Consider the following 11,113-nt stretch of genomic DNA (forward strand, 5'->3'; position numbering starts at 1 on the left):
GTACAACGCGCTGATTGGCTTCCCTCCACCGGAAGTCAATCACGGCAGTCTCTCCTCTTTACTCCGTGGCATTTTGTATCACAGTCTGACTGACTGAGTCGCCATGTTAAAAAACCTCCAAACCTAAGCCCACGGAATGATGGAGGATAGCGACAAGAGGTGAGTACTTTTTTGTAAACTACACACCACTTGTCACGAATGTAGAAATGGGACGGGGAGTTAGCTGGAAAGCTTGAGCTTAGACCAGCGATAAAACAAACGCGGTGCCGATTCATATCCGATGTGTGCTTTTCAAAATAAGTGAGGTCAACGGCTTTAAACGTCTCTTGCGACTAGTATGTGTGGCTCTTATTTTGAAATCACGGCACTCTTCTTGTATCGGTGACCATCTCGCCGTGTTTTCCTCCGAGCTGTGAGCTGCGGTTCAGGCTGTTAAAAACGAACAATTCCGCGTCTAATTCACTTGTGTTTTAGTGCAGAGTTTCCCCCCTGCGTCACTCAAGGCTCGGTGTTGCTGTTTGAAGACGCTAGGCGGCGTTTGAATGCATGTCAGTCATGTTTTGTTTGTGCTCAGGTGGCACCCTGGACTGGTGTGAAACTCATGGAGGTGCGACGACAATGGTGGAGATGGTGAAGACATGAGTCTGGGAGGCGTGTGGCGGTGCCCCGGAGAGAGTCCGAGAGTTGTGTGAGTGATGTGATTGGATGGACATGCAGACCTGCCTGCTATAGCGCGTGCGTGCGTGCGTGTGTGTGTGAGCGTGATGCCCAGGCGGGGGTCGCCGCTCCAGGGCCGGGCGCGATGGCTCTTCCTGGGTCTGTTCCTGCTGCTGGTGCTGCTGCTGTTCGCCTACCTGTTGGAGTGCACGCCGCCGGCCGACGTCAGCCTGCTCCTGCCCGGGATCGCGGGGGAGCCCTACGGGAAGGAGCACTACCAGGGGCTGCTGCAGGAGCAGGAGGAGCGCCATCTGAACCGCGCCTCCAGCCTGAAGCGCCAGATCGCTCAGCTCAAGCAGGAGCTGCAGGAGATGAGCGAGAAACTCAAGCTGCTGCAGGAGAAGAAGGAGCCGCCAGGCGTGCAAGGGCTGGTGGAAACTAAAGACCAGGAGCCTGGAGATCTGCTGGAGTTCCTGCACTCCCAGATCGACAAGGCGGAGGTGAACACGGGCGCACGCCTGCCCAGCGAGTACGCGCTGGTCCCCTTCCAGAGCTTCACCTCCTCCAAGGTGTACCAGCTGGAGATGGGTCTGACCCGACACCCGGAGGAGAAGCCCGTGCGCAAGGATCGCAGGGACGAGCTGGTGGAGGTCATCGAGACGGCTCTGGATATCATCAACAACCCAGACGAGGAGGACGGCGTGGAGGACGACGTGCCCATGCAGAGGCAGATCTACAGCGAGGCTCACTTCACCGAGGGTAGGTGTTTCCTGTCAGTGAGCATAGAGCTTCCTGCTGTGAGGGTAGTCCATCATTTTAGCTTTTAGCATTGTAGCTGTACTCTGGCAAACGCTGTGCTAGGTCTGCCCCGGGGCCTCTACCCACGTGGACATGTGCCGACGCTCTTCATGAGGACTCGTAGAGAGTTTGTGGCTCATGAAATGGCAGCGTTCCAATGGTTCTCTGTGAAGACTCTGACTAACAGGTCTGGTTTGGGCAGGACTGTACAGGACAGAGCGAGACAAGGGCTCGCTCTACGAGCTTTTCTTCGTGAAGGAAGATTCCAGCAACTTCCGTCACGTCACGCTCTTCAGGCCCTTTGGTCCACTGATGAAGGTCCGCAGCACCTCGGTGGAGACGTCGGGAATGGTCATCAACATCATCGTGCCGCTGGCGGGCAGAGTGGACACCTTCATCCAGTTCCTGCACAACTTCAGGTGAGAGACGCCGCCGCTCTGCTCACACATGAGTGTGTTGACCACCACACGTCTGTGCAGGGAGGTGTGTGTGCAGCAGGACAAGCGAGTTCATCTCACTGTGGTCCACTTCGGTCAAGACAGTCTGCAGGAGGTGAAGGCGGCTCTGGAGAGCATGTCCAGGTGGGTCGTGGGTATCACCGAAACAGAGCTTCTGTGTCGCCCCTGTAACTCAAGTGTCGTCTCAGGGAGGAGAACTTCTCCAACTACACTCTGATCCCAGTGGACGAGGAGTTCTCCCGCGGCCGAGGTCTGGACATCGGAGCGCACGCCTGGAAGAGCGGAGACGTCCTGATGTTCTTCTGCGACGTCGACATCCACTTCACCCTGGAGTTCCTCAACACCTGCCGACTGCAGGCGGCTCCCAGTAGGTTCAACTCCCCTCCGTCCCTTCCTGCCTCAGATGACGGTGAACCTTTGGTCTTGCAGACAAGAAAGTCTTTTACCCGGTCGTCTTCAGTCTCTACAATCCTGCCATTGTTTACGGAAATCTGGAGCTGGCTCCGCCCATTGAACTGCAGTTGGTGAGTTTCAGTCATCAAAAACAATAACGTGAAGAGCTCATGTTTCCTCTGCCGTCTGTTGAGACAGATTCATAAGAAAGACGCCGGCTTCTGGAGGGACTTTGGTTTCGGGATGACCTGCCAGTATCGCTCTGACTTCCTCAGCATTGGTGAGTTTTTCTTCTGTCCCCACTGTCAGCCCTTTTCTGAGCTTCTGTCAGGCAGGCGAGAGGTTCCAAAACCAGAGTGATGCTGCCTCGTGATCTCAAAACAGCTTTGCAGTATTGTAGGACACATTAAAATACAACTTACATGGAACCGTTTTAACATAAAAAAAGGCAGTTGATCCACTCTGAACCTTGTTTGTTTCCTGCTCAAACTCAGAGGGGCTGATCCTCATTCTTGCAGCTGGTGTGTGATGATATTCCAATGGTTTGTGCCAATGAAAACTGGGTGTCTACAGTAACAGGATCAGTGGATGCAACTTAAGATTCCTCTGTGTATAACCCACAACGTCCACGTTCTCCTGCAACCCCCTCGAGTGACACGCTCTCTCTCTCCTCCAGGGGGATTCGACCTGGACGTGAAGGGCTGGGGTGTGGAAGACGTCCACTTGTACAAAAAGTATCTCCGCAGCGACCTCATCGTGATCCGCACCCCGGTGTCGGGGCTCTTCCACCTGTGGCACGAGAAGCAGTGCGCGGACGAGCTGACCCCGGAGCAGTACCGCATGTGCATCCAGTCCAAAGCCATGAACGAGGCCTCGCACTCTCACCTGGGCATGCTGGTGTTCCGCGAGGAGATCGAGACGCACCTCCGGAAGCAGGCTTTTAAGACTCAGAGCAGAACCGAGGACTGAAGCTCCGAGCACTGTGAGGCTCCGAGTCCAGTCACACAGATCCTCCAGCATTTCAACTGCACATCTGTAGACAAATGAATGTACGATAACAAGCAATGTGAAGCCTGTGGAGTCAAGAACACAGTTTCAAATGCATGCAGTCACATCCTCATGTCTGGATTCATGAAATGGTACTGGACCATTGATGGATATCTGTTACCACAGATGCATGGACAGGGATTTTCACCCGCTCATTTTGGTGGTTGCAAATATTAACATGAAGGGATCAAGTCTGAAACTGTTGTTGGAGAACGAAGCTGTCGTGTGAATCCTGACACATTCCAGTCGAAAAAACACGATTCATTTGTTACTAAAGGACGTACAGTATTTATTACCAGCCTCAGGCGCCGGTCGACGCAGCAGATAAAGGATCTTTGTGTTTGCGACAAAACTGGAGCCATAAATGATATATTTTTAATTTCATGTGACCACAAAGGGACTGTTTCTTTGTTATGCGACAATCCGTCCGTACAGAATGGCGTGCTGATCTGCTGACTCCGCACTAAAACATCTGTTCTGTGTTTGGCTGCCCTGTAAATATTTGGTCGGCGATGATTGTGCCAACATGTGAGGGTGACCGAGGGGGGGGGGTTCCGAGTGACGGCAGCACAGGTCAATGTTTCAATGTAAATACCTTTATTCATATCTTCTGTAGATATTCTTACAGTCATTTCATTTCAGCGCTACACGGCTCAGTGTTTGTAAAACAACATGGTTTTTTAATTTTGGCCATAAAATAAACATACTGACACTGTTATTCACTGCAATGTCCGGGTCGTTTCTGCTGCTGACGCATGCAGTAACGCTATAATTTACTCTATAAAAGTCTTATGATTTCTTAATTTAAGACAAATGGTATAATACAATTTGTATTATTCATCTGCATACAAAAGGAAAGAACTAAAGAATGAAAGTAGAAAATGTTTCCCGTCAGCTAGTTTAATGAACCATCTGCTCCGGGTGGATCCCCATGGTCTTGTAGATCTCCTTGAGAATGAGCAGCACCGTGTCTTCTGATTCCCTGCAGGTGGAGGAGCACATGTTCATGACTGTGCAGATGCAAGGTACTTCTTCAGCAGACAGAGAAAGATCACTAACTTTTTCTTAACTTGAGAAAAACTGAAAGACTATATCGCCAACAGTGGGGGACAAACTCCAAAACATCAAAGGAGTATTTGATGTTTGAGAGGATAAATCTAGTAACAGCTGCTGTGTCCATTAAACTACATAGACAAGTGTAGACACGCTAGATTTACAAATAAATAGAAACATTTTTGAATTCTAAAACTATATGCCAATGTTTTCATGAGTGAAACACTTCAAAAGGTACCAGTAGCAAAGGTGACTCTGGAGGGCGAAGAGGTACTCGTTGAAGCTCTCGATGGGCTTCTCCTGCAGCACGTAGTCGATGCGTCGGCCTCCGTTCAGCATCCCAACCTTCACCTGAGGCTCCTCTTCCTTTGGCGGCTCCGGGTTCTCTGGGAGTTTTTGCTCTGTGAATTATTGACAAACCGCTCAACAACAGGACATCTGGGGCCAGGTAGCAGCTGCTTGGCGGCGGAGCCCTCACCCTCCCGCGCCTGCTTCTCCTGCTCCTCGATCTGATTGGCCACCATGGCCAGCTCTGCCTGAAGCTGAGCGGTGGACGTGTGGGCGCGCGCAAAGTCATTGAGCGTCTGCCAGGCGCTGCGGAGGGAACTGATGAAGCCCTGCTTCAGGTCGGAGCCCATCCTGGTCAGACTCTCCTTCAGCTCTGTCAAAACACGGATCAATAAGAGCAGTGTTTTTCAACCTTTTTCTATCCACGGCACCGTTGTTTCATTGAAAAAATCCCGCGGCACACCACCAAAGGAAGCTCGGCCTATAAAGTCCTATAGAAAATCCCTATTCACTTGTGAAAAACTGTAGCTACTGACACTCGGTTGTTATTTTGATGGTCTATTTGCAGAAACAAATTGCAGAAAATCTACTTGTTTCAAATGTGTCCAGAAAGGGGCGGGCAATATGGCAAAATATATCATGATTTATTTTTTTTATTTACTTACTTTAAATAACTCTCTCTATCTCTTTTGCATGATTTTATTGTAGTTTTGAGTTTCCAGACAAATCCTTGCTTCATAATACAATTACTCTTTCTCTCTTAACATTTTGGAGTGCATTTATTTTGTTGTGCATTTAGTTTTTCACCAACTTTAAAACCACAAAGCAAACTTTGTCAGTCCATGAGTATCAACAAAGTTTTTGGATCATTTTCCCACGACACACCTGACAGTCTCTCACAGCACACTAGCGTGCCGCAGCGCCCCAGTTGAAAAACGCTGAATAAAAGGACAAAGCCCTTAAAAGTGGCCGGATCAGTCATGACCCTAAATGTAGGAAGAAACTTGTCCCGCTTTTGAAGCCAGATTTGAATAATCCGCCAGCACTGTTACACTGTTGAAGAAGGTCGTACCAAGATGGAGCCTTTTCCTTCCTTTGTGATGTGGGATCAACACCGGCTTCAACTCTAGCTCAGGTACGATCAGAGGCTCGATCCTGTAGGCCACGGGGTCGAGCTGCGGCAGGAAGGTCATCGAACGATTACAGATGCAATCGACACACAAGTGTTTTGTTTTCATTTCAGATGGAGCAGTTCAGAGAAACTCACTGGGTGGTATATATTGAAGAAGCCGCTGCACGTGGGCAGCTGGTACGTCTCCTCGATCCTCTCCAGACCGCGGACAGTGAGGTACATGCCAATGGGAGACCCCAAGGCGAAGAAGTTCACCGGGTTGAAGTCCAGATTGTGGTAGACCACCGACACCTGCAGGAGAACTTGCTGTTTGCCCATTTCTCTTCCACACACAGAGCCGTCGTGTACCTGCCCGGTGCCCGTCTCAGAGTAGTTGTAGTCCACGTGGATGGAGCTGATCCCTCTGCCTGTGGGAGACTTCGTCATGGAGGTATCTGGGGGAAGCTCCGGAGCAGGGAGGGGCGCCACGGCCTGGACCTCAGCCTTCTTCTGCTCAGCCGCAGCCTGAAGATCAACACAGAGTCAGGCGTCGCCGGCGATGAGTCAGAAACCAAGGTGACTCACCTGCTTATTCACTCGCTCTTTGACAAACTTAGCAATTTTCTTTCTGGGACCGAGTGGGATTCCCATCTCCTTCAAGTCCTCGATGGTGCACATCAGCTGAATCGCAAAGGAAAAGAGAAGAATGACCTGAAAAACGTCTTTTTCATTTGGAACTGGATTCTGACCCATTGCAGTATCAGATTTACAAACTGGGTCAGACTAACACAAGAGGTCATGCCAGAACTCACAAAAGACTCTATATCGATCTTCTCCTCTTCGAAGGTCTTCTGGTACTCTGCCAGGCTCAGATGTTCAAGCACTGAGGCCAATGTCTCAAACTCCTCCCCGCCTTCTTTCCGCTCGTCCTCCACAGCTGGAGGAATCACTGGGGCCGCCACAGGAGGCGCCACCTGTTGGACATCTGGATTGGCAGTGGGCATGATTGGCACAGAGGTGGCTGTCTTCTGATTGGACAGCAGGTCGAAGACGATCAGGGAGCCTGCGTGAAGAGACAGTCACTTCACCTTCCTTTCTAAAAACAAATTCTTGAAAACCTCTCTGGCTCCCATAACATGGCAGTAGGGATGGGCGATATGGACCTATTCCTTGTGTTGGACACTACTGTCTCTCTTGAAACTGTTTTATGATGAAACTTATTAGTGGAGTTTGTCTCCAACATCATTATTTATTTCATTTATGTTTCAATATAATAGTTAACTAAGTGTAGAGATTCAATGTTTCACGTCTCTGGTAGAAGCCGCTGGTGTCTGACAGGCTGCTCTACCAGCTTTATTTAGGGGTTAAATTGAGCCGTCTGTCTTTTGTATCTCATGTCTCTGAAAGGTTGACTTTAACTATGAACCATTCTGGACACATTTCCTAGATGCTACTGAAGAAATTTTAGAAATCATGTGAAGAAATTATCGTTTAGTCATATTCTATTCTCCAAACCATGATACAAACTGTCAGTCCTTTGTCTTGTGTGATGAAAAACCTTTTCACAATTCTCTCTCCGAAAATGGTTGTTTTTCATTGCCTTATTGAAGATTTCACTAATACTTTGACTGCTTTAGAATTTGTTGATGGTCCCTAACTGATGCTGGGTCGTAGCATTAGCGCTGCCTGTGAGAGTGTGTCCGCGATCAGTGAACCCTAATGGGGACGCGGAAGATGACGCTGCCGCCGATAGCGGAGCGGAGCTCCGTCCAATATCCAACTATTTTCACCAGGGTGTTTGGCCGAGGCACCAGCACAGCATGAGACCTGCATGTGTTGATGTGAACCAAGGCAGACGACCGCGTCAGAGAACCTATGAGGACCACTCCATCGAATAAAATATACAGGGATCCAGAGAGTCGACCAGTGTCATTATCAAAGATTCCCTGGATTAAAAATAAGTTACGATCGTGAACCAAAGTCCACCACACTCTCCACAACTATCACGTGTTGGCAGTCAACGAATTTATCGTGAGAAACAGAATTGTCATCGTGGCGTTTGTTGTGTTTGGCAGTATATTGTGTACGATAAGTTATCGCCCATCCCTACATGGCAGGTCAAGGTTGATCTTTAGGTGGCGCTCCTGCCTTCTAGGTAGCCTCCCGTCAAGCACATTACCTGGAAGAGCAACTATGACTTATTGTCAGCAGCCAGTTCAGTGTTTGATGTGGCTACAGATCTTTTTCAGGCATTGTTTAATGTCTTCTTTGTGCCAACAAAGAACCTTTGTCATCTGACAAGCAGGTCAGTCCACGTCAGAAGCTCAGAACCAGACTTCCACAACAGGATGTGAAACATGTGCCTCTATTGACCTCACAAATGACTCAGTGGAATGACGACGAGTGTGTTTGCAGAAGTGACAGCAGATGTCTGTAAATCAACGTTTAGGTTTTCCACACTTTTGACAGGTTATATTTGTAACCTATGTTCACCTGTAGTGACTCTCTAGAGACAAGTTACCTAAGCTGTGCCCGGCCACCGATATCCCTCCACTGTAGTCGGGGTTCCTCTGCTTGAAAAGGTCGTAGAGTCGGTTGATCTCCAGAGCCACCGTGTCCATGATGGTCTGGCAGTAGGTGGGGCTGTTGTAGAAAAGTACGTCCAGCAAGGTTTCATTGGTGAAGTGACGTAAACGTCCAGTGCTCGGCAGTGTGATCTTCTTTATTCGTCTGCACAAGGAAAGAAAATATGACATTTCAATCATTTGAAGGCAAATACTTTGCCAACAAGGGCTGTCACCTGTCCACCCCTGTAGCGTCTCCGTGCAGGGCAGTGTGCCACTGGACAGGCAGGAACTCTACACGGCTGATGGTGTGTTCGTCACATGATTTCTTGAAGTGACTCTGCAGCAGCTTCAGCGACACGCTGCGGAAGTCGTCCACTGGAAGTGAAGGTTGCGGGTGAATTTAAAGCCACATCACCGAGAACAGAGGGCAGCGTTGTACTGACCGCACTCCACCATGCTCCGAAACCTCAGGTCGCACACGGGTCCGATCCCGTGAACCATGAACACAAGATGATCCACTTTGGAGAGCTCGCCTGCAAGAAGAGAGTACCGACACTTACTAATGCTGCGGAAACTGGACTAGCAACAGCAGTGAATACCATCAGGCACTTCATCGTGGTCATCGTCAATGCCTCTCTTGACCACCCGAGGCCTCGTCTGTCCATCCTGAGTCGTGCCCCACTCGTCTGGCATGGAGGCTGGCTGGAACTGAACTATTACCTGCAAAGAAGAGAAGCTCAGCACTCACTGACCTGAGGTGGGCAGTAAGCCTTCTCCACTTTTTACCTTGGGATTGTGCATCACAATGGTTTCTCCTGACGGGAACTCCAGCCTGCGGTGCCACTGATTGGTTGATACAGCTTTCTTGTATTCTGTCTAAAGAGGCAAATATATCAGTACATGCTGTCATCGAACTCCATGAAGCAGACGACAAACCTCCAGTTTTTCACTGAACTCCTCAGAGTAAGGAATAAAGCGGCTGTCTGCATCTCCCTTATAGAACCATGAGCAGCGTCGGACCTCCGTCGGCTCCTCCTCCCAGTAAACGGCAGATCGCAGGCGGTCGTAGAGCTGCACGTCGTAGCGTCCGCCATCTGTCCGGACGATCACATTTTCCGGGTCTGGTTGAACTAGAGGATGGCAACCAACACTGTTATACGTTCTTTGATGGTTAAGCAGAGATCAACATCAAGATTGAGGTCATTTCTATTACCAGAGTTATACGTCTCCTCCAGCTGAAGAGAGTCAATGAAGCTAAACGGAAGCCAAACACTTTTGGATTCCACAAGTTTGCAGTAGAACCAGTGAGGATGAACTGCCTCGTAGACGTTGTAGTTGTACGGCATCATGGGACCAGCAGGGACGACAGCTCCAGCAGTGGGGGGTGGCGGAGTCGGTGCATGCAGCTGAGTTGGAGGCGGCTGCAGACGTTAAGAAGTTTCAGCAGACACATTGGAGAACATTACTACGATCACTAGTGATACCTTAGTGAAGGAAGGTCCAGGCGGAGGGAATGTTTGTGGCATGGAGGAGCTGAGAGAGTAGGGATTCTGCTGTGGCATGTGACTAGGCGGTAAGACCTCGGGTGCAGGAATATAAGGATTGGCTTTGCTGCTGGCAGCAGTGTGTCGGTACGGGTTATGACTCTGTGGCTGCATCTGTGGAGGCGGAGGGGTCATCGAGCTGGGGGGAGGAGTTTGGCGTCCCATCGGACTCTGATACACCCCACTGCCAAACACTGAAGGAGCAGAGTTCATGTATGAGGCAGGAGGCGCTGGCGTCGGCGCCATGCTGGCATTGCTGGGAAGAGTTGACACTGGACACGTTGTCATGGGAGATGCAGAAAGCGCTGGCGGAGGGGGGCATGGCGACTGGCCGATGGAGGCAAAGGGATCGCCGTTTCCTCCTGGACTGGAGAAGTAGTTGAATGTAGAAGGTGGGGGGCCATTAGCGGAGGTCTGACCTAAAAAGCTGTCTTCTTCTCCCACATCGGTAGAATCTTCTGCAGGAGCACACCAGGAATGTTTAGTTGGCTTTAGTGTACTTCATGTGCTTAGCTACTTCAACCAAAAAAAAACACACGGAACGGTCAATATATCGAAATAGTAGACGGAGTGACATGTTGGTACAGCGACTAGTTATAAGAAAAATTGTATTTAGCCACTCAAATGATGACTACTTTGGATTCCAACTCGGTAGTTTGGTTATGTAGGAACAGCTGATCGGTCGCCACCGCTAGCTAGCATCATCCCCACGGTCATCTTACCTCCTGACAGCACCGCCGGGCCGGTTGCTTGGCTCACAGGAATAAAAGGCAGGTTGAAGTTGAATTCCGGGGCAGCGCTAAACAGTAAATTGGAACTAGAGTTGGGCAAATTGTTGTTTCTTCTATCTGCCATTTTACCCAAATTACACGTAGCCACTGCCGGTCTGGACCAGGGGGAGTGTTCGTGAAGCGCAGTCGACGTTTCCTCTGCAAACTGATCTTCAAATCACCGAGCTAACAAGTAGCAGTGATAGACAGGCTTGCACATGATATATAGATCTACAAAGTACACGCAGAAACTTCAACAGTATTTCTATGTCGCCGCCCAGAGGCAGGAGGGAGTTACTACAAAAGTTACAAAGTTGGAAAACTCCTCCTGTTGCCGGTTTTTGTCATAGAGGAATATCTACATATGAGTCTGACAAATGTGCTTCTAATAAAAATATTTTAGGCACAGATGAAAAATATGGCAAAC

At 49.5% G+C, this 11,113-nt stretch overlaps 2 protein-coding genes across 2 annotated transcripts; one reads left to right on the plus strand and one right to left on the minus strand.

Moving 5' to 3' along the window:
- The first annotated feature begins 23 nt into the window (after window positions 1–23).
- On the plus strand, window positions 24–4,074 carry csgalnact2 (chondroitin sulfate N-acetylgalactosaminyltransferase 2). The gene is made up of 8 exons (XM_053875692.1): window positions 24–159; window positions 575–1,416; window positions 1,658–1,874; window positions 1,935–2,036; window positions 2,102–2,280; window positions 2,343–2,437; window positions 2,505–2,586; window positions 2,983–4,074. The coding sequence occupies exons 2-8, from the start codon at window positions 765–767 to the stop codon at window positions 3,273–3,275; spliced, it is 1,620 nt and encodes a 539-aa protein (XP_053731667.1). The 5' UTR covers window positions 24–159; window positions 575–764; the 3' UTR covers window positions 3,276–4,074.
- On the minus strand, window positions 3,919–10,837 carry sec23ip (SEC23 interacting protein). The gene is made up of 17 exons (XM_053875690.1): window positions 10,639–10,837; window positions 9,857–10,374; window positions 9,586–9,793; window positions 9,309–9,502; window positions 9,159–9,248; window positions 8,972–9,092; window positions 8,816–8,905; window positions 8,606–8,747; window positions 8,327–8,535; window positions 6,618–6,868; window positions 6,391–6,486; window positions 6,175–6,330; window positions 5,962–6,117; window positions 5,767–5,869; window positions 4,885–5,067; window positions 4,645–4,807; window positions 3,919–4,335 (listed from the first exon to the last, which is right to left on the minus strand). Exons 1-17 carry the CDS (start codon window positions 10,769–10,771, stop codon window positions 4,254–4,256), a joined length of 2,895 nt encoding a protein of 964 aa, XP_053731665.1. The 5' UTR covers window positions 10,772–10,837; the 3' UTR covers window positions 3,919–4,253.
- Window positions 10,838–11,113: the final 276 nt, after the last annotated feature.

Source organism: Synchiropus splendidus, chromosome 9 (genome assembly GCF_027744825.2).
Source record: "Synchiropus splendidus isolate RoL2022-P1 chromosome 9, RoL_Sspl_1.0, whole genome shotgun sequence".
In the NCBI taxonomy this organism is placed as follows: Eukaryota; Metazoa; Chordata; class Actinopteri; order Syngnathiformes; family Callionymidae; genus Synchiropus; species Synchiropus splendidus.

What these genes read in the sequence shown, in the direction of transcription:
- csgalnact2 (XM_053875692.1), top strand. Translation starts at nt 765, where the DNA reads ATGCCCAGGCGGGGGTCGCCGCTCCAGGGCCGGGCGCGATGGCTCTTC. An exon ending in GCTCTGGAGAGCATGTCCAG is followed by an intron (nt 2,037 to 2,101) that starts GTGGGTCGTGGG and finishes GTGTCGTCTCAG; the next exon opens with GGAGGAGAACTTCTCCAACT. An exon ending in CTCTGACTTCCTCAGCATTG is followed by an intron (nt 2,587 to 2,982) that starts GTGAGTTTTTCT and finishes TCTCTCCTCCAG; the next exon opens with GGGGATTCGACCTGGACGTG.
- sec23ip (XM_053875690.1), bottom strand. Translation starts at nt 10,771, where the DNA reads ATGGCAGATAGAAGAAACAACAATTTGCCCAACTCTAGTTCCAATTTA. An exon ending in AGTTCAGTGAAAAACTGGAG is followed by an intron (nt 9,249 to 9,308) that starts GTTTGTCGTCTG and finishes TTGCCTCTTTAG; the next exon opens with ACAGAATACAAGAAAGCTGT. An exon ending in AAGGAAAAGGCTCCATCTTG is followed by an intron (nt 5,068 to 5,766) that starts GTACGACCTTCT and finishes GTGTTTTGACAG; the next exon opens with AGCTGAAGGAGAGTCTGACC.